This window comes from Macaca thibetana, chromosome 4 (genome assembly GCF_024542745.1).
Source record: "Macaca thibetana thibetana isolate TM-01 chromosome 4, ASM2454274v1, whole genome shotgun sequence".
Taxonomy (NCBI): Eukaryota; Metazoa; Chordata; class Mammalia; order Primates; family Cercopithecidae; genus Macaca; species Macaca thibetana.
In genome coordinates this window covers 3945558-3963819 of record NC_065581.1, presented here as the reverse complement: position 1 = coordinate 3963819, position 18262 = coordinate 3945558, and the positions used below count along the sequence as shown (strand labels likewise).

Here is an 18262-nt window from a genome sequence, read left to right as displayed (position 1 = left end):
TTTCTCTATATCAAAAGGTGGGGGAGATAGCTATGTAGATATATCTAACTAGATATACAGATATTCTTCCCCCACCCCTCCACTTATTTCATGGAGCTGTAATAAGAGATACGCACTTAGGGGTACAAAATTGGGCTCTGTGATTTAAATGTATCCTCTACATGAAAAAAGGAAAAAATCGTCTTTTGTTCTTCCTATTGAAAGGCCGACGACGGACCTGAAACTGACCTGATGGGCTTGGTGTCAACAAGGATGCCTCTTCTATGTTAATTAATATATTGTAGAAGCATAGATATAACCTTTATATTTTAGCGTAGTCTGGAGGGCTACGTACGGGCGGTGCTCCTGGCTTGATGTGAGCAGGCGGTGGGAGTTGAGGCGGGCGGGCCAGGCCCCGGGTCCCAGAGGCCTACTGGCCATCTTGCAGAGCGTTCAGCCTGGAAAGGCCCAGGGAAGGGCCTGGAGGCCTCCGGAAAGGCCCGGGGAGGGTCAAGGAAGCCCGAGGAGGCCCAGGAAGGCCCCAGAAGGTCCAGGACGCCGAGGGGAAAGTCAGAGAAGGCCCGGGAGGCTCAGGCTTTCCTGCGAGGCCCGGGGCGGCCTCTCCAGGCCAGGCTGGCCGAGTGGGCTGCGCAGCCCCAGAGGGGGCCGTGCGGGGCGCAGGGACAGGGCCTGAGGCTGGTCGTCCTCCCCTGGCGGCGGCGTGCGTCCCGCGGGCTCGGCAGCCGGGTGACCCCCGAGAGGCTCTGCGCCTGGGCGGCCACCGGCGACCCCGCGGCCCGCGAATACCGGTGGACCTGGTGGAACGCGAGGCCTCCCGGGGCGCCCCCGCTCTCTGGTAGTTGCCGGGAGACCCGGCCGGTGGGGAAGCCCGCGGAGCCGCAGCCCCGGCCCCGGCGCCGGCAGGTCTCTCTGGGCCCCGCCTGGGCCCTGGGCCCGACTCCCACCCCTGCGCCGGCCCGCGGGCTTCGCAGTCGCCTACACCGCCGACCCGGCTGCGCTCGAGGCTGCCCGCCGCCCTCTCTGTCCCCCGCTGCAGGAAGCCCGAGGCAGAGGGGGCGCCCTCCAAGCCGTCAGCCACGCACGCGGAGGCGCTGGGGCCTCGGGGCGGCGCACCAGGAGAGAACGCCGGGGAGGACACTGGGGCCTTCGGCGAGGTGGGGTAAGAGACCCGGCACCGGGGAATCTCGCACCCCCTCCTGCTACCCCTGGAACTGGGCTCCCCACCCAGTCCGGCCACAGCTCAGGAGGAAAAGGCGATTCCTCTTCCCGGGGGCCTCGCAGCTCCCTGAGACACGCGCCTTCACGCACTCCAGCCCCTAAAGCTCCTGTCCCCCAGCTCGCAGTACCCAAGGCGTCCTTTGTCCCCAGGGCCGTCCCTCGGGTGCGGTGGCCTTGTCCGGGAACTGGATGCCCTCCTCCTTGACACACCCCCAGTGGCCCCAGGCAGCGCCACCTGCTCAGCCACGCCTTCCTCCTGCATTCAAACCCAGTGTCTGGCATGCACACACCCGGTGGACCAATACCGGCGTTGGCTGAAAACCGACCTAAACTAAATCTCCCATTTCTTCCTACACTTTTAAGTAGGGGACAATCAATTGTAAACGATTGGCAGATAGACCGATTAGTGCGGTGGCTTTAATTTGTAATTCTTGGCCAGGCGCAGTGGTTCACGCCTGTAATCCCAGCACTTTGGGAGGCTGAGGCGGGTGTATCACGAGGTCAGGAGTTCAAGACCAGCCTGGCCAACATGGTCGCTTGAACCCGGGAGGCAGAGGTTGCAGTGAGCCGAGATCGCGCCACTGCACTCCAGCCTGGGCAACAAAGTGAGACTGTCTCAAAAAAAAAAAAAAAAAAGTTATTCTTTCCAGATAGCCATACCTTAATGCAGTGACTTTTTTGCTTGTTACCTTAGAGTTCTCTAATTCTTTTACTTTAAACGGCAGTGGGTTAAAACGTTTTAGGTACCTTGACTCATTAGTGTGGAAAATATAGTTTGGTCCTGGGGGCGATTTGGTGTCTCTGAAATACGCACGACGTGCTTGCCTGGCCTAGTTGTAAGGGTTCAATCCCGCTTTCAAATGGAGCAATTGTTTTGAATGATTAAAAGGAGACTTTGTGCCCCTGTTTTCTAAGTTCTGGATAATTCACCATAGTTTGTTCCAATTTGTATTTCATCTTCTTAGCTGGTTATTTACTTTCTCACCTCTGATCCGGATTTCCTCATCTTGTTCTGAGATCTGCTAGTTTGCTGTTGTCTGTGCTCCTTTTGAGTCAGGCTTGCCCCTTGTTTTTGGTTGGTTTGGTACTGTCACCCTCACCCTGCTCGCCTAGCCCCTCTCTTCTGCTTTCTAAGCATTCTCTTACCTCCTTTAGATGGGAAATCAAACTCACACTTCTTCTTTTTTATAAATGTTGACCCTTACTCATACATGTGCCTGTCCCACAATCTGTATAGGATTTTAAGGAAACAGAGCAGCAGCTACAACAAAATGGGGAGAAGAAATGAGACCTGTGGTAACAGCCTACGTGTGTCAAACGTCTCTCAGGAGGTATGGCAGGCGCTGTTGAACTTGAGTGTTTGGGCAGCGGCTCCTGTTGCTAAGACAACTCCCTTGGAGTTTTCTTGCAGTGATGTCCTTGCTGCTTTTGCATCGTGGGCAGTTTATCCTGTGTTTTCCTTTTGGCACGTTTGGAACGGCAAATGGAAATTTTCTATTTCTTTTAACAAAGGAAAAATTAGCCAGCTCTTCTCCAAATGCCAAACATTTCAAGTTGCAATTTTGCTTCATTAAAGGTGCTACCTTGTTATCCACCAGGCAGTGCTCACTTCCTTTGTTTTCACACACACACCCTTTGTGAAAAATATTGGTAAGGCAGGTGGGATATCACAAAGCATAATCAAGTCCCAACTCTTAAGAAATTTGCACACTGTCAGACTTCATGTTTAGTTAATGAGCCTTCTTTACCAGTTGATCAATTTGGTTATGTTAATTTTTTTTGTTGTTTTTGGTTTTTGTTTGTTTGTTTTGGAGACAAGGCAGTCTTCCTCTGTCTCCCAGGCTGCAGTGCTGTGGCAGGATCTCGGCTCACTGCAGCCTCCATCTCCCAGGTTCAAGCGATTCTCCTGCCTCGGCCTCCCGAGTAGCTGGGACTACACGCATGTGCCACCACGCCGGCTAGTTTTTATATTTTCAGTAGACACATGTTGGCCAGGCTGGTCTGGAACTCCTGACCTCAAGTGATCCACCCGCCTTGGCTGCCCAAAGTGCTGGGATTACAGGTGTGACCTACCCATGCCTGGCCTGGTTACATTCATTTTATTTTATAATTGCAACAACACAGTTTCATCAACTGAGGATGTTTCTTTCACATGTTCATTTCATACAAGAGTACCAGGATTTATATAGCTGAAAAAAGCTTAAAAATCCACCAGATATCGTAAAAAGGTTTGAAGGGGCACATCTCACACATGAACGTAAAAACCCAGTCATCATGCTGTGAACTACAAAAGGATATTTTAAATACAAATAACTGGGCATCACCCTCATTCTTTTTTTTTTCCATTTTTGGAGACGGAGTCTCACTCTGTCACCCAGGCTGGAGTGCAGTGGCACTATCGCAGCTCACTGCAACTTCTGCCTCTCGGGTTCAAGCGATTCTCCCCTCAGCCCCCCAGTAGCTGGGATTACAGGCGCCCGCCACCACACCCAGCTAATTTTTGTATTTTTAGTAGAGATGGGGTTTCACCAAGTTGGCCAGGCTGGTCTAGAACTCCTGACTTGAGGTGATCTGCCCGCCTCGGCCTCCCAAAATGCTGGGATTACGGGCTTGAGCCACCGCGCCCGGCCCTCACCGTCATTCTTTAAAATCAGGATTTTTTTTTTCTCAACAATTATTTTTAAAAACCTCCCCAGGTGATGATTCTCATGTAGAGATTAGCCCTTGTACATATCATGCCAGAGAGCAGAGTATTAGTTGTATTATATTTTTCATAAATCTGTAGATAAAGATAATCTGCAGCCTCCCTTCCAATGTTCAACTACCCTTCCCATCAGGAGATATCTCTTTGTGGATAAATTAAATCCTCATGCTGTTTTGAAGCTTATTTCTCTCTGTTCCTCCTTAATGAAGAGATTGTATCTAATAATACCTAACATTTCATTTGCTTAGAGTTTCATTTACAATGCTTTTTTGAGACAAAACAATTGGGTTCATTCCTAAAAATTTACTTTCTTATAAACTAATCACCTCTTCACTTTCTGTTTTCCAGAATAAATTGTTACAGTCTTGTACACACCTGCCACATTTTCCTCCGTAGTGCTCTGCACCTTGTCTGGAACATAAATACTCTGTTGTTAGTACATTTCCCTTTTGATTTTTGGCTTTCTTTTGAATATTTCGTAAGTGTTTCTCCACATCTGGAAGCCAGAATGAGTAGTGGGCTGGTTAGTGTTGAATATAATGTGAGGGTTACAGACTTCCTGTGGTTGATGGAAAGATTTTTATATGCTTTCATTTTTTAAATTTTATTTATTTGTTTATTTATTTATTTATTTTGAGACAGTCTCACTCTATGGCCCAGGCTGGAGGGCAGTGGTGTGATTGCAGCTCATCGCAACTTCCACCTCCTGGGTTCAAGTGATTCTCCTGCCTCAGCCTCCCAAATAGCTGGGATTACAGGTGTGTGCCACCACACCCGGCTGATTTTTGTATTTTTATTGGAGACAGGGTTTCACCATGTTGGCCAGGCTGGTCTCGAACTCCAGACCTCAGGTGATCCTGACCTGCCCCGGCCTCCCAAAGTGCTGGGATTACAGGCATGAGCCACCAGACCCAGCTTTTTATAGGCTTTTAGATCTGATACTCAGATATAGAAAGTTTGATTAATGCACAATTGTGTTCCAGAGACACACTGAACAGGACATTTTATTCCATTTTAAAAATCAATTTTGAAAACCTGTGTGTTATTATTTTTAACAAAATGTGAATGAAACCACAAATTATTGTAAAAGCCTTTCTAATTCCTCAACAATAGGTGTTATCAAGCTGATAAGGGCTTGGTTAAGAGAAAATTGCTTTCTCCTCAAAGATGCTGAGAAGTTCTTTATAATGAGGGGTGAGAGTCACGAAGCTTTGTGCCTTTTGTCATACTTTACCCAAAGAACGTGTGACATGATTGAGGTTTTTATGTTTTCTTAATGTTAAGTTTATCCTAAAACAAATATTGTTTTAGAACTTATCTCACTGGAATTTGGATTCAGAAGTGCCTGTTCCTGAAAACAAAATCCTCCCAGCTGGAAGGGATAGAGCAGCAGGTGGTAAGAAATCGTAGATGTATATACTTATACTGAAAGAATCACTCATATTAAAAGGGGGTTTGTTTTGAATATAATCAGTTTTATGTAACTATTAATTGTCATTTTTTATACACATTTCAGGCAAAATTAACAAGGTAAGGATAAATGTTTGGTTTTAAAGTATTCATAAAACATACTATTTTAAAATTATAAGTATGTTCTTTAAAAAAAATTTCCTTCCTGAAAGTTAAACTTTAAATTTCATTTCTGTAGAGTTCTTCACACAAGTCAAAGTCAAATATTTTACAGAGTTTCAAATTGGTTATTACATTAATATTTTGTCATATTAAGTATTTTTCAGTATAACAATACTATAAATGAAAATTGAGTATCGTCTTTTTTAGTTATTGTCAAAAAGGAAGTAGTCCTGTCCTTTAAAATGTCTTGAAGCAGGCTGGGTGCAGTGGCTCACGTCTGTAATCCCAGCACTTTGGGAGGCTGAGGCAAGTGGATCACTTGAGGTCAGGAGTTTGAGACCAGCCTGGGCAATATGGTGAAACCCCATCTCTACCAAAAAAAAAAATTAGCCGAGCATGGTGGCACATGCGTGTAGTCCCAGCTACTCGAGAGGCTGAGCTCAGCAGGAGGATCGCTTAAGCCCAGGAAATGGAGGTTTCAGTGAGCCAAGATTGTGCCCCTGTACTCCAGCCTGGGTGACAGAAGGAGACCCTGTCTCAGCAACAAAAACAAAAAGTCTTGAAGTAGTTGAAATGACCAATATCTTGTTCTGAAGTAGTGGAAAATTAATCTTTTTGTTTATCCTTTTTGATCAGAACATAAAACATTTAACTGCAAAATAAAGACAATCTTAATGATATTCAAGTCTTATTAACAGTTTAGTTGGTATTTGTAATAAATAGGTTATACTAATTTTTGCTGAAATCAGTAAAAACAAAATATTTCTTTATATATAAACAAAGTATCATTCAATTTTACCATGTATTCCTTGATTAGAACAAGAGCTGTACATTGTTAGAACAAGAATAGGGAACAGAGATATATTATGTTTAAAAGTCTTCTGCTGCCTTATAGAACTATTTGGAAATTCCAGTGGAGCAGCCGATGCCAGAACCTAATTTGTCGGCACATACTCAAAAAAGTACACAGGTGGGATTTGATTCATCATACCCTTAAAATATTACATTTTAAAAATATATGCAGCTACTAAACGATTTCCCATTATTTTTCTGTCATCAGAATAGTAAACAAGGGATCTTTCAATTATGGAATTGTGCTCTTAATGAAGGAAGTACCATAGAGAAGAGGTAAGCGAATAGTTATTTTGTAACACCCTAAATTACTGAAATAAATTTAAAATACACATGAGATAACTACTTGGAATACAAGGACCATGAACCACCAGAAGAAAATAGTATTCTGTGGGAATAGTGGGCAATGATAGAAATCCACCCTAAAACAGGAAGTGGCTGCAAATACCACCAGACAATTAGAATAGGTGGGAATCAAGAGTTTTACTATGTTCTGACAATGAAGATTTTAGATGGATAAAGTATGGGCTTCCCGTTGAAAGCAACAGGAACTGTAATAGGAAAGTAGTATTGCATTCCAGGGACTATGTTAATTCCTTGTATGTAGTAGTTCATGTAACTCACAGCTGACCACGTAAGGAAGGCAGTTATCATCATCCCTGTTTTACAGTTGAGGACGCTTGAGGCATGGTGACAAGTAACTTGCTCAGAGTCGCACAATATTAATGAAAGGTGGAACCAGGATATGAAAGTAACCTGGCTCAGGCTCATAGACATTACAGTATATCGCTTCTCAGACCTTACCTGAGGTTTTTTTTTTGTTTTTTTTTTTTTTTTTGAGATGGAGTTTCACTCTTGTTGCCCAGGCTGGAATGCAAAGGTATGATCTCGGCTCATCGCAACCTCTGCCTCCTGGGTTCAAGTGATTCTCTTTCCTCAGCCTCCTGAGTAACTGGGATTTCAGGCATGGGCCACCATGCCCAGCTAATTTTGTATTTTTAGTAGAGACGGGGTTTCTCCATGTAGTCAGGCTGGTCTCGAACTCCCGACCTCAGGTGATCCACCCACCTTGGCCTCCCAAAGTTCTGGGATTACAGGTGTGAGCCACCACGCCAGGCTGCTTTTTAATTTATTATTATACTTTTTTAAGTTCTGGGATACATGTGCAGAACTTGCAGGTTTGTTACATAGGTATGGTGGTTTGCTGCACCCAACCTTACCTGAGTTTTAAATCTTTTTTATTTTTTTATTTTTATTTTTTAGACAAAGTTTCGCTCTTGTTGCCCAGGCTGGAGTGCAATGGCACGATCTCAGCTCACTGCAACCTCCGCCTTCCAGGTTCAAGCAGTTCTGTGCCTCAGCCTCCCAAGTAGCTAGGATTACAGGTGCCCACCACCACGCCTGTCTAATTTTTGTATTTTTAGTAGAGACGGGGTTTTACCACCTTGGCCAGGCTGGTCTTGAACTCCTGACCTCGTGATTCACCCACCTCGGCCTCCCAAAGTGCTGGGATTACAGGCATGAGCCACCGTGCCTGGCTCCTGACTTTTAATTCTTATTTTTTGATTCTTAAACTTTGCCTTGCATTAGGACTAGCTAGAAGGCTTCTCAGAAAGCCAGGTCACTAGTATCTGGAAATGAACGCTTACTGAGGACTGCTTTGCGGCACTTCACACAGCGTCTTCGCTCACGGCCCTGAGTTTCAGGGCTCTTCTGTGTAGTTTAGCAGGAGAGTGGTTCGCGTGCTATCAGCCATGTCCTAGTCAGAGGGTTTTACCTCTGTGAGGCCTGGGGTGAAGTTCACTCTATGTTAAAAGTCAATGGGGAAATCAAGTTCTATGGCAGTTGTGGTGACTGATGACCTAAAGCAATGTTGGTGCTGATGGGGATAAAAAAGGCTATTTTTATGAGAAAAAACCTCAGCTGGGAAAACGTATTTCAAGATAAGCGGTCAAACGAAGTGAATTGAATTTTACCACAGTAGCAGAGGAGTGAACAAATGGAGGCAGTAGAATGCAGTGGTTAGGACCAGGGGCATGGGAGTCCACCACGTGGAGTCACTTCCAGCTCTCCCACTTCCTAGATGTGTGACCTTAGCCATTCTACACCCCCGCTTCCTTATCTGTTCAAGGTGGAAAATAAAAGTGCCTATCTCATGAGGTCGTGAGGACTGAACAGAACAATGTGTTTGACGGGCATTTGCTATTAATACTGGATAGGTTTAATAATGTTGCAGAAATGGAGGTTTGGTATCAATGAAAGATTTTTCTCCTCAATATACCATCAACAAGTAAAAAGAATAAAAGTAATATCTTAGTGTTTAACATTTTGCACAGCACATTCATATAAATTCTCTTGCTTCTCAGACTACCTCCAAGGTAGGTATTATCATTTCCATTTTGCTCACTCACTGGTAGCAAAGGGGTTCAAACCTAGGCCCTCCCCTTCCGGATTTCACACTCTTCATACTACATGTACGTGTCTATTAACACTTGTAGATTTAAAGTGATTTTCCTGTGGTTTTTCAAAGGCAAGGCAGTATACCTAGTATTTAGCTAAATGAGTATTTTTTCTTTTTCTTTTTCTTTTTTTTTGCAACAGGGCCTCATTCTGTCACCCAGGCTGGGGTGTAGTGGTGCAGTCGTGGTTTACTGCAGCCTCCACCTCTGAGGCTGAAGCGGTCTTCCCAGCTCAGCCTCTGGAGGAGCAGGGACTACAGGCGCGTGCCTCCATGCCCAGCTCATTTTTTGTAGAGATGAATTTTGCCGTGTTGCTCAGCCTGGTCTCAGAATCCCAGGTGCAAGCAATCTGCCTGCCTTGGCCTCCCAAAGTGTTGGGATTACAGGTGTGAGCTACTGCGCCTGGCCTCGAAAGTATTTTTCAAAACTTTTCCAGATTATTTTGTTATCTTTAATGTCAACTGGCTTAAAAAAAAGCAAGAGGATATCAAGCCTATATGTCAACTAATGCATCAAATCTTTCAATCTCAGTATTTCTAGTTATCTTTAAAAAATAAAAACTAACTAGAAACTCAGTATTCTATGGCTTTTTTGTAGTTTTCATTTTACCATAATACCTAGAATTACTCCTAAAATAGAAGAGCATCATTACATGAAAATTACTAGGGACTATATCTGGGATAATTTTTGATAGACATTGTTCGCTTCCTTTTTTGTTACAGTAATTTTTACAAACCACAGTGGCTAACATAGAAGGCTTTTTAAAGTAACATAATTACATTCTTTGAGTTTCCTTTTATCTAATTCTGGATCAATAAACATTTCATTTTAATTTCAGTTTGAGTTAGATATCCTCATTTTCAAACCTAAGAATCGCATGTACACTATCGGCAAACATATAGTTATCCACCTTTAACCTATTGTCTATCCACAGCCACAGTTAGCCATTTTAGGTGTCATAATCTAGTCATCTGTGCTTGCACAAAGGGATGCCTAGTTAATATTTTAATCTATATTTTAAAAAATTTATGTAGTTGTATATTAGAGCATTTTTGGAAACTAACATATTTCTGTTACAGGTAGCTAGATCCACATATGCCATTGGGAGCTACACATTAACCAGCCTTTGATAAAGGGTACTTAACCTTATCATTTTCATAGCATTTTAATTCTAGTCAATAAACCATTCATTGAATTATTTTTTAAAGGGAATTCAAAAAATCTTCAGTGGAAACTGGCTTTAATGTAACCAGTAATCCTATCAGGGTCTTCACTCTGAGCCACCCATTCACAAGCACTTCAGCTGATGAGCAGGTTGGTCCTTACCCTGGACTGCCGGTGCCACTAGGTCTCTGCTGGCCCCATGCTGATGGAGACTTTTTCAAGAACAGAAATGAGATTCAATTTAGTTCATGTTCAACTATAGAAAACAACGATGGTGAAACGTTACCTGCTGCAAATTGGAATTTGAAACACGGAAGCAGCAGTGTGGAAGAAAATTTAACAGATGAAAGTGACTTATCAGAAAATGAGAAAGCAAATGATACTTTACTTAGCTCTTTTAAAAAGGTGGACCTGAACTTGAAGCCAGAAACAATAAAAAATGTTGAGGAACCTTTCACCGAGGAGCCAAATGAAGTATTTCCATATCCTGATTTTCTCCCTCCTGCTTTCAGTACTCTAGACTTGCACAATTTAGCCCTCTCCAAATCTGACAATTGGAAAGCAACAGTGGAACCTGCAGAAAGCTCTATTGAACACTTGATAACTCGTTTACTGGAACTAGAACGATTACAACATATGACTATTCAAAAAGAGAGGCCAAGACTACCAGCGACTTTCTGTACTCCAGCAGTAACTGAACGACCCTCTTCCTCCAAAGCTACACCAAAAGCGAGACAGCTAAAACTTTGCGACTCTTTGAGTCTTCAGATACCTTGTGTAGATAAAAGTCAAGAAAGAAGTAAAAACAACTCTGGTTCTTGCAAACTTGAGCAAAATGCTTTAAAATGGAATTGGAGCAATGCTGGCAAATATAAATGGAATACTAGACCACCGCCTCTAAAAAGTTCTTCCACCACAAAACAATTGACTGAAACTTATAAGAATCCCAAAAGTTATATTTTAAATCCATGCCAAGAACTTTCATCCAAGCCTACTACTGGCCAAACAACTCAATCACTGCTTAAAATGGTCTCCACAAGATGTCTGCCATCGAGGTCTCTAATGCCAGTTTCACCTATACCTCTGTCTTTTCCCGAAAATCAGAAGGAAGAAATTAAGGCACCGAAGAGAAACTTTGGGACCAAAAAGAAACTTTACCGACAAAATACAGTGTTGAATAGACCGTTCTCTATTCAGAAGCTAAACTGTTTGTCACCTTCCCTTATTGCTAAGGATAAGTGCTGCTCACCCATTGAACAAAAATAACTCTTTTCTTTCACACATCTCAGTGTGAACAGATCTATTCTAAGAAGCCCAACTAAGATATGGTTAATTATTCCAAGACCCAGGTACTGTTAACAATCCCCCAAAATCACCAAACGGTTGCTTGATGTGATATGGAGTGGAACTTGTGAAGAGCACTGCTGAGATGTCTATATATAAACCCACAGGCTTCTATACTGACATATTTGCATGTTGTGTTTCAAATAAATGGTTCACTTAGTAGACTATTCTATTCAAAAGGCTATTGTTTTTTCAGTGATTGTTTTCCAGCATCATTCCATCAATAAATGGTATAATTGACTTATTGCAGCTATAGTTCTTGTTATGTAGTCATGAGTTGATTTTTTAAAAGGTCTTTCCCACTCTGGTATCATTTTTTTTTTTTTTCCTGTGCCCTCATCTCCACAGATCTATCATTTTGACCTATCCTTTGGGCATTTACTTAGCCCTTAAAAGCTAAAGAAGTTGTTGTTCTATTAATGTACAAGATCCTCTAGATCCCCCTAGCTCCTCCCAAATCCTTAGAAATTTTCTATGTCCCCGGCCTTTCTTTGTCATATACATGAAAGATTGTTCTTTTTGGGGCCCAACTACAGGTTTAGGCATGAAATAACCCTCTTCCACTCAGACCCAGTATTTTTTAAATGTTGAAGAAAAAAATGGGTAAGATCACTGTCCACAGAGCAGCCAAAATGTCATGTTACTAGAATTTTTTCCAGGCTCTGCACTGCTGGAAGTCTTAAGGCTGGTTAGTTGAAATTCATTCAGCCAACACATAACTCATTAACTAGTGAAAAAGGAAAACTACATGACTGACAAACTTACTGCCCCTAAGAATCAAGGAAACAAAATAGAGTCCTAGCTTCTATTGCAGGCCCTCTGAAACACAGTCTTTGGAAGTGGGACCCATGGACACACACTATAAACAAACATTCTAGGTGATTTTAATGCAGGTGGTTCTTGGATCATACTTTGAAAGATGTGATGAAAGGATTGATGTAACATACATAAATCAGGGGTTCAGATATTTGGGGATATACTGTGTTTGGGTTTTAAGTGGATGGTTGAATTAAAATTAATTTTTCTAAAACTTTAAAAAATACACGATTGGCCGGGCGCGGTGGCTCAAGCCTGTAATCCCAGCACTTTGGGAGGCCGAGACGGGCGGATCACGAGGTCAGGAGATCGAGACCATCCTGGCTAACACGGTGAAACCCCGTCTCTATTAAGAAATACAAAAAAACTTGGCGGGCGCCTGTAGTCCCAGCTACTCGGGAAAATGGCGTAAACCCGGGAGGCGGAGCTTGCAGTGAAACTGCACTCCAGCCTGGGTGACAGAGCGAGACTCCGTCTCAAAAAAAAAAAAAAAAAAAAAAATACACGATTAAAACTTCAACCATTACCCAAAGGTACCAAATGAAAAGTAAAAGGCAGCTGGGCACGGCAGCTCACACCTGTAATCCCAGCACTTTGGGAGGCTGAGGTGGGTGGATCATGAGGTCAGGAGTTCAAGACCAGCCTGGCCAAGATGGTGAAACCCTGTCTCTACTAAAAATACAAAAATTAGCCAGGCGTGGTGGCAGGTACCTGTAATCCCAGCTACTTGGGAGGCTGAGACAGAATTGCTTGAACCTGGGAGGTGGAGGTTGCAGTGAGCTGACATCGCCCACAGCCACCGCCTGGGCGACAGAACAAGACTCCGTCTAAGAAAAAAAAAAAAAAGGAAAAAAAAAAAGGCCTCTCCCCCCATAACCCCACATACAAAGACAGCCACTAAATCTTTGGGTATCATCCCTCCAAATGAGATGGAATATTTGAGTTAGGGATGAGTGAATTAATGGATAATTCAAATAAATGCTGAAGAGAACAACTGTAGCTTTTCCAGCTTTAGTAGCTTAAGGCTCAAAGTTTTCTTAGAGGCAGGGGTCACAGAGAGCATGCTTAGTTTTTAGTTTAATTTCAAAGAATTTTCTAGAATCAAATAGCACAGCAATAGAAAACAAACAGTTGCATAATGAAATTTTACCTGTATGTATCCCAATCAGTCTCATTAATCCAAAGTGGTATAATATCCCTCTCATAAAAGTATATGCCAAAGTAGACCTACATTTTCACTAAATTCCAACTCTCAATGACCCGTTTCCCACAAACCATCTTTAATTCTTACAATTCCTTCTAACTTGTGTACTGAACCTTTTCGACAAGCCTGCTGTTTCCATTCTCATTTCTACTTTCCTTAGCAACCTGGATTCTTCCCCTCACCCCGAGGGTCATGATGTAATTTGTATTTGTAAAACCTTCAGAAAGGACATGCCTGTTTTGCTGGCTACTGTATCCTGGCAGGTAGTACTTGACTACCAATTGTCATGCATGACATAGTGGTTACAAGCACTAGCTCTGTCTCCAGGCTGTCCAAATTCAAACCGACTCTTGCCACTGAACACCTCTAACACCTTCAGCAGTTTCCTTAACCTCTCTCGCTTCATTTTTCTGATGTGTACAGTGGGTAGACTGTCTTTATCTCATGTAATAATCATGTGGGGGTTAAATGACTAGCAGCGAAAGTGCCTGGCATATACAAGTATTCACAAAATAATTAGGGAAGAAAGAATGACACAGGAGGGCAGACCATCGTGAGAATGGACGTCCTTAGCATTAGTTAGGTGCAGGAACGGTAATTCCTAACAACGTCCTGTTTCTTGCAAGGCATGTGCCAAGGCACACGGAAATGGTATGGTGCAACAGATACAAACCCTTCCAGTGAGACTAGCAGTGGGAATGGGCATGGAGATGGGACTGGGACCAGAAGTGCAAGTTTTGTAGGGATTAGAGATGTATCATCTCCTTTATTCTGTATACTGACGGGGGAAAAATACCTGGTTCCAACAGGTGAAGTTGGACCCACTTGTCCACGTATGTAGTGGACAAAACTGGAGACATGAATACAAAATATTTGGCTATTTTTCATACTTGGTGGAAGTCAACGTCCACTATTATCTTTGAAGAAGAAAACATTTGGCAGTTTATAACACACATGTAAATTCTGTTCAGGAAAACTTAGACTTGGTTTGCTCATAAATTCCCATGTTTTAGCTCTCCAGTCATTGATGGTTCTCAGCTCACAGGATCTTCATGAGGTTGAATCTTTCTAATTAAAGTATGTGTGGCCGAGTGTGGTGGCTCACGCCTGTAATCCCAGCACTTTGGGAGGCTGAGGCAGGTGGATCACCTGAGGTCAGGAGTTCAAGACCAGCCTGGCCAACATGGTGAAACCCTGTCTCTACTAAAAATACAAAAATTAACGGGGCGTGGGGGCAGGCACCTGTAATCCCAGCTATTTGGGAGGCTGAGGCAGGAGAATCACTTGAAGCCAAGAGGCGGAAGTTGCAGTGCGCCGAAATCATGCCACTGCAGTCCAGCCTGGGCAACAGACTCCATCTCAAAAAAAAAAAGAAAAAAAGAAAAAAAGAAAAAAAGTATGTGTGAAAGGTCCTCAACCAATACATCCTGCACACTATTTTCCCTAAAATATATCAGATATGATAACCTCATAGCCACTTTAGATGGTTATGCAGTCCAGGAAAATTATAACTGGGGCCTTTACATGAAGACTATCCAGAGCCAGTGCCATCTGACCATTTCTTAGCCCAGATTCAACCAGACTAGCTTCTACCTGCCACTCTGTGATGGTTAGCTCCGACAGGGTGGGTGGGTGAGTGCATTCTACAAGGTCATTCTGACTGCCTTCCTCCAATCCTGCTTTGCATGCACTAAGATTCACAAACTACACTCTTATTTTACTCACTATTTTGAAAAGCCGAAAACAGTTCCTTCAAAGAAGAAAATAAAGAGTAGGTAGACGGAGGATAAGAGCCCAAGATTTGTCAAGCTATCATATGGGCAATGAACCAATTTGTTTATCGTTATAAAAAAGGGAGTTGGCTCATTACTTATCTATGTTTCCATTACTAGGAAAACCAAAGCAGAAATGTATGTAACAGGAACATGAATATAACACACCCTTTGGTGTACACTGCACCTAATGCTCTGAAAATGTTTTGATGTTTGTGAGGAAAATGTGAACTCAAGCAAAGAAAAAAACCAGGAGACAATATGATAATAAGAGGCATATTTTATTCAGTTTCCCAGTAAGTCAATTAGAAACATGCGCTGCTAAAATGCAAGTTACAGTTCAAATGGTACCACAAATAATTAGAATATACACTGAGCATTTTCAGAAATCAGCTTCCATATCTTGATCACTAAATGGAAAGGTTCTTCAGAACAGTCCCTTCCCCTATATACAGAAGGAGAAGAAAAATTAAGGATGCCATAATGACATCTATCAGAATAACTGGAAAACATTTTAATTTAGCATACATTATTGACATGTAAAAAACAAATGAATTTGTCATGAACATTTCTATAAGGAAGACATTCCATTAGGAGGAGAATGATAAAATTCATGTTGAATATATGCTGGAAATAGGATACTATTAAGAAAGAAACACATTTATGAAGCCCAATTGGAAAAGATGTCATTATAACTAAAGGAGGAAAATTACATTTGAATATATGGCTGCTTTCCTATCTTCAACATTCAAAAGGGCCATTTCTTAACTAATTTGCCTAAATTTTATCATGTGTGATTCCTTTGTTTCATCTCAGAGATTTCATTTCTATCCATATAGCTAGAGTTCTGCTTACAAATGATAAAATACAGGTAAAGCATAAAAGGAATGCAAATATGGAACAAAACTGAGAACATTACATTTCACTTCCTCTACCACATACCATAAAACATTACATAAATATTTCATATTGAAAAAAAGTCCTGAGTACTTATTTTTGTTAGGAATAAAGTGGTACTTAATAATGGCAAAACATTTCTATTATTTTAAAACAAAATTTTGAGACAGTGAAATGAGATAGCTATTGGGGAATGAAGAAAACGGGATGCATTAATAACAATTTAAGGGTGAATATAAGATGCTCCCCCTGCTCAAAACCTCGAAATTCCAACCTCATTTCTGATGACCTTCAAATAAAGTCTATCCAGAGTGTAAAAAATGTCTATGCTTTCTAGATCTCAACTATTCTCCCAACCCTAGAAAAAACTGTAGCATCTTTGAATAGTAGTCCATACCTAAGACTTTTATGAGTCCTCAAGTCTGACAATCACTTGATACCATGTTTGCCATAAAGTATAATATGGCAAAAACTTTATGGCAGATAGCATTTGAAAACTATACAGCTACTCTAAAAGATGAATGCAAATTTATTAAGGAGCATTCACTAAAGAAATTCAATCTAGTAGGTCTTGCAAAGTTCCAAATTGCACCTCAGCCAAATTACAGAGTATAAGAAAATCATGTATATGAACATAAGACAGTTTATAGGGTTCCTTTCAAATAGGTAGTCTAGATATGCTACATTGGGGCATAAAAAACCCACAGTATCATCTTCATTTCCCTTAAAAAAAAAAAAAAAAAAAAAAAAACCAATGGCTCTGAGTATTTTGTCTACTTTAAGACTGGAACACTGGTTAATAATGAGGTTCCTAAAGGGTAAGTTGGGGAATAGATACTAAAGGAGTTGAACAGTATTCTTAATATTCCAGTTTCTATTCTTTTGCATCTGCCTAAAGCTGAAGACTACTTTTAGATATATGCTATTCTGGTGGTTGCTGTTTTTCTAAGATCCTTAAGATCCAATTTTGACAACCATGTGTTAATGTGGAATCTCAGCATCCAAGAGCCTTTTACATTACTAAAGTTGACCACTATTTTTATTTTAGGGAAGAAGAAACTGGGGGAGGGGGAGAGGCAGGAAGTATGATAAAACAAGCACTTTACAGATGAACACCACAATAGCACCACTATTCTAAATACCAAACACCAATAAAACCCAAATCATAATGCTGAAAACTAAAAAATTAGACAAAAACTAAATGAAGGATTGTTTTTTAATAAATCTTTTATAGGACAGAAACCTTAGCTCATGTCTTCTGGTTGTCATCATCTTCCACTGAGCTGCACCTAAAACACAAAGAACAAGTAACAAGCAACTTCGTTTTTAAAGAACAGGTAATAGTTTTGAAGGTATAAGATGAACTGTTTCTAGTGGAACTTACTTAAAAAATTATATAAAATGAAGCCATAAACATCACCAGAAGCATCAAATTGTCAACTACTTTGGGTGAAAATAACTACAAAAGACTTGAATATGCAGCATATTATCACCAAAATAAATAATGGTGGGAAAATCACTACCCGTTTCATTAAGGTAGAATAGCTGCACCTGTGACGCCTTATTTAAAAGGCTTCACTCTACCTGAAGATGAAAATCACCTTGCATTTATTTTAGTAAGTCTAAACCGTGAAGAGACGGGGTGTAGGTTCAGAGGTGGCTTATTATATCATCTATCACCTTCCTGGCTGTAGTTCATTTCATGTCTTTAAATGGAGCAAAACCCACCAGAAGAATGCTGCTATTCTGATTTTCCATTCTTGAATGCACCAAAATGTGCATGCTTGTTGTAATTAGGTGCCTGGGTGAATAAAAAAATCCCATTTACAATTTAAAAATATTATTTATACCCCTAAAATCTGATTATTTTCCATATTCCTCAGGGAGACAAGCAATAATTTTACCCCCCAAACAGAAAAGATTACATATATTTCTGAAAAATTCTCTTCTACCATGTTAATAATACAAATTCCTTTGTGTTGCAAAACCAAGTTGATTTACACGATTTTGTCTTAAATTGTTGCTAAATGTTTATCTACACATGCTGTCAGAAATAACCTTGTTAAGAAGGTGAAGCTGGTGTCTCAGCAAATCAGACCCCTTGGAGAAGGCGTTGAATGGCCTGTGCCCCGTTTTCCTTTTTCTCTTTCCGCACCATCAAAAGGAAAAGTGAGAAAATAGCAGAAACATTAGTTAAATCCTGAATTATACCCCATAACCTACAGGAATAATCTCACTACACTGAAAGCTGACAATATTT

The 18262-nt window shown here is 41.5% G+C and overlaps 2 protein-coding genes and 1 pseudogene across 11 annotated transcripts in view; 1 reads left to right on the top strand and 2 right to left on the bottom strand.

Annotated features, from left to right (window-relative positions):
• The first annotated feature begins 1039 nt into the window (after window positions 1-1039).
• FAM217A (family with sequence similarity 217 member A) lies at window positions 1040-11774 on the top strand. Of its 4 annotated transcripts, none has more exons than XM_050787207.1 (6): window positions 1040-1159; window positions 2456-2549; window positions 5234-5318; window positions 6390-6464; window positions 6555-6622; window positions 10014-11773. In XM_050787207.1, exons 2-6 carry the CDS (start codon window positions 2503-2505, stop codon window positions 11233-11235), a joined length of 1497 nt encoding a protein of 498 aa, XP_050643164.1. In that variant the 5' UTR covers window positions 1040-1159; window positions 2456-2502; the 3' UTR covers window positions 11236-11773. The 4 variants fall into 4 exon arrangements, with proteins under 4 accessions (XP_050643164.1, XP_050643166.1, XP_050643167.1 ...); XM_050787210.1 differs by lacking the exon at window positions 1040-1159 and adding an exon at window positions 5439-5452 and having other exon boundaries at window positions 1950-2549; window positions 10014-11774; XM_050787209.1 differs by lacking the exon at window positions 2456-2549.
• Window positions 3424-3514, bottom strand: LOC126954106 (uncharacterized; annotated as a pseudogene).
• Window positions 11775-15367: 3593 nt separating the features above from the next.
• Window positions 15368-18262, bottom strand: part of PRPF4B (pre-mRNA processing factor 4B) — a 908191-nt gene continuing 905296 nt past the window's right edge. For 2 of the 7 annotated variants that reach the window (XR_007724927.1, XR_007724928.1), the window contains 3 exons: window positions 18061-18147; window positions 17246-17291; window positions 15368-15550 (listed from right to left, as the gene is read on the bottom strand). The gene's annotated coding sequence lies outside the window, so the exon portion shown is untranslated. Of the gene's footprint in view, window positions 18148-18262 lie in introns of all 7 variants that reach the window. The other 5 variants (XR_007724926.1, XR_007724931.1, XR_007724929.1 and 2 more) reach the window with 5 other exon arrangements.

Bases quoted from the DNA above. Each gene is read 5' to 3' on its own strand.
- FAM217A (XM_050787210.1), top strand. From the start codon at position 2,430: ATGTGCCTGTCCCACAATCTGTATAGGATTTTAAGGAAACAGAGCAGC. The intron at 2,550-5,233 runs GTATGGCAGGCG...ATATTGTTTTAG, and splicing joins TGTCAAACGTCTCTCAGGAG to AACTTATCTCACTGGAATTT. The intron at 6,623-10,013 runs GTAAGCGAATAG...TATTTTTTAAAG, and splicing joins GGAAGTACCATAGAGAAGAG to GGAATTCAAAAAATCTTCAG.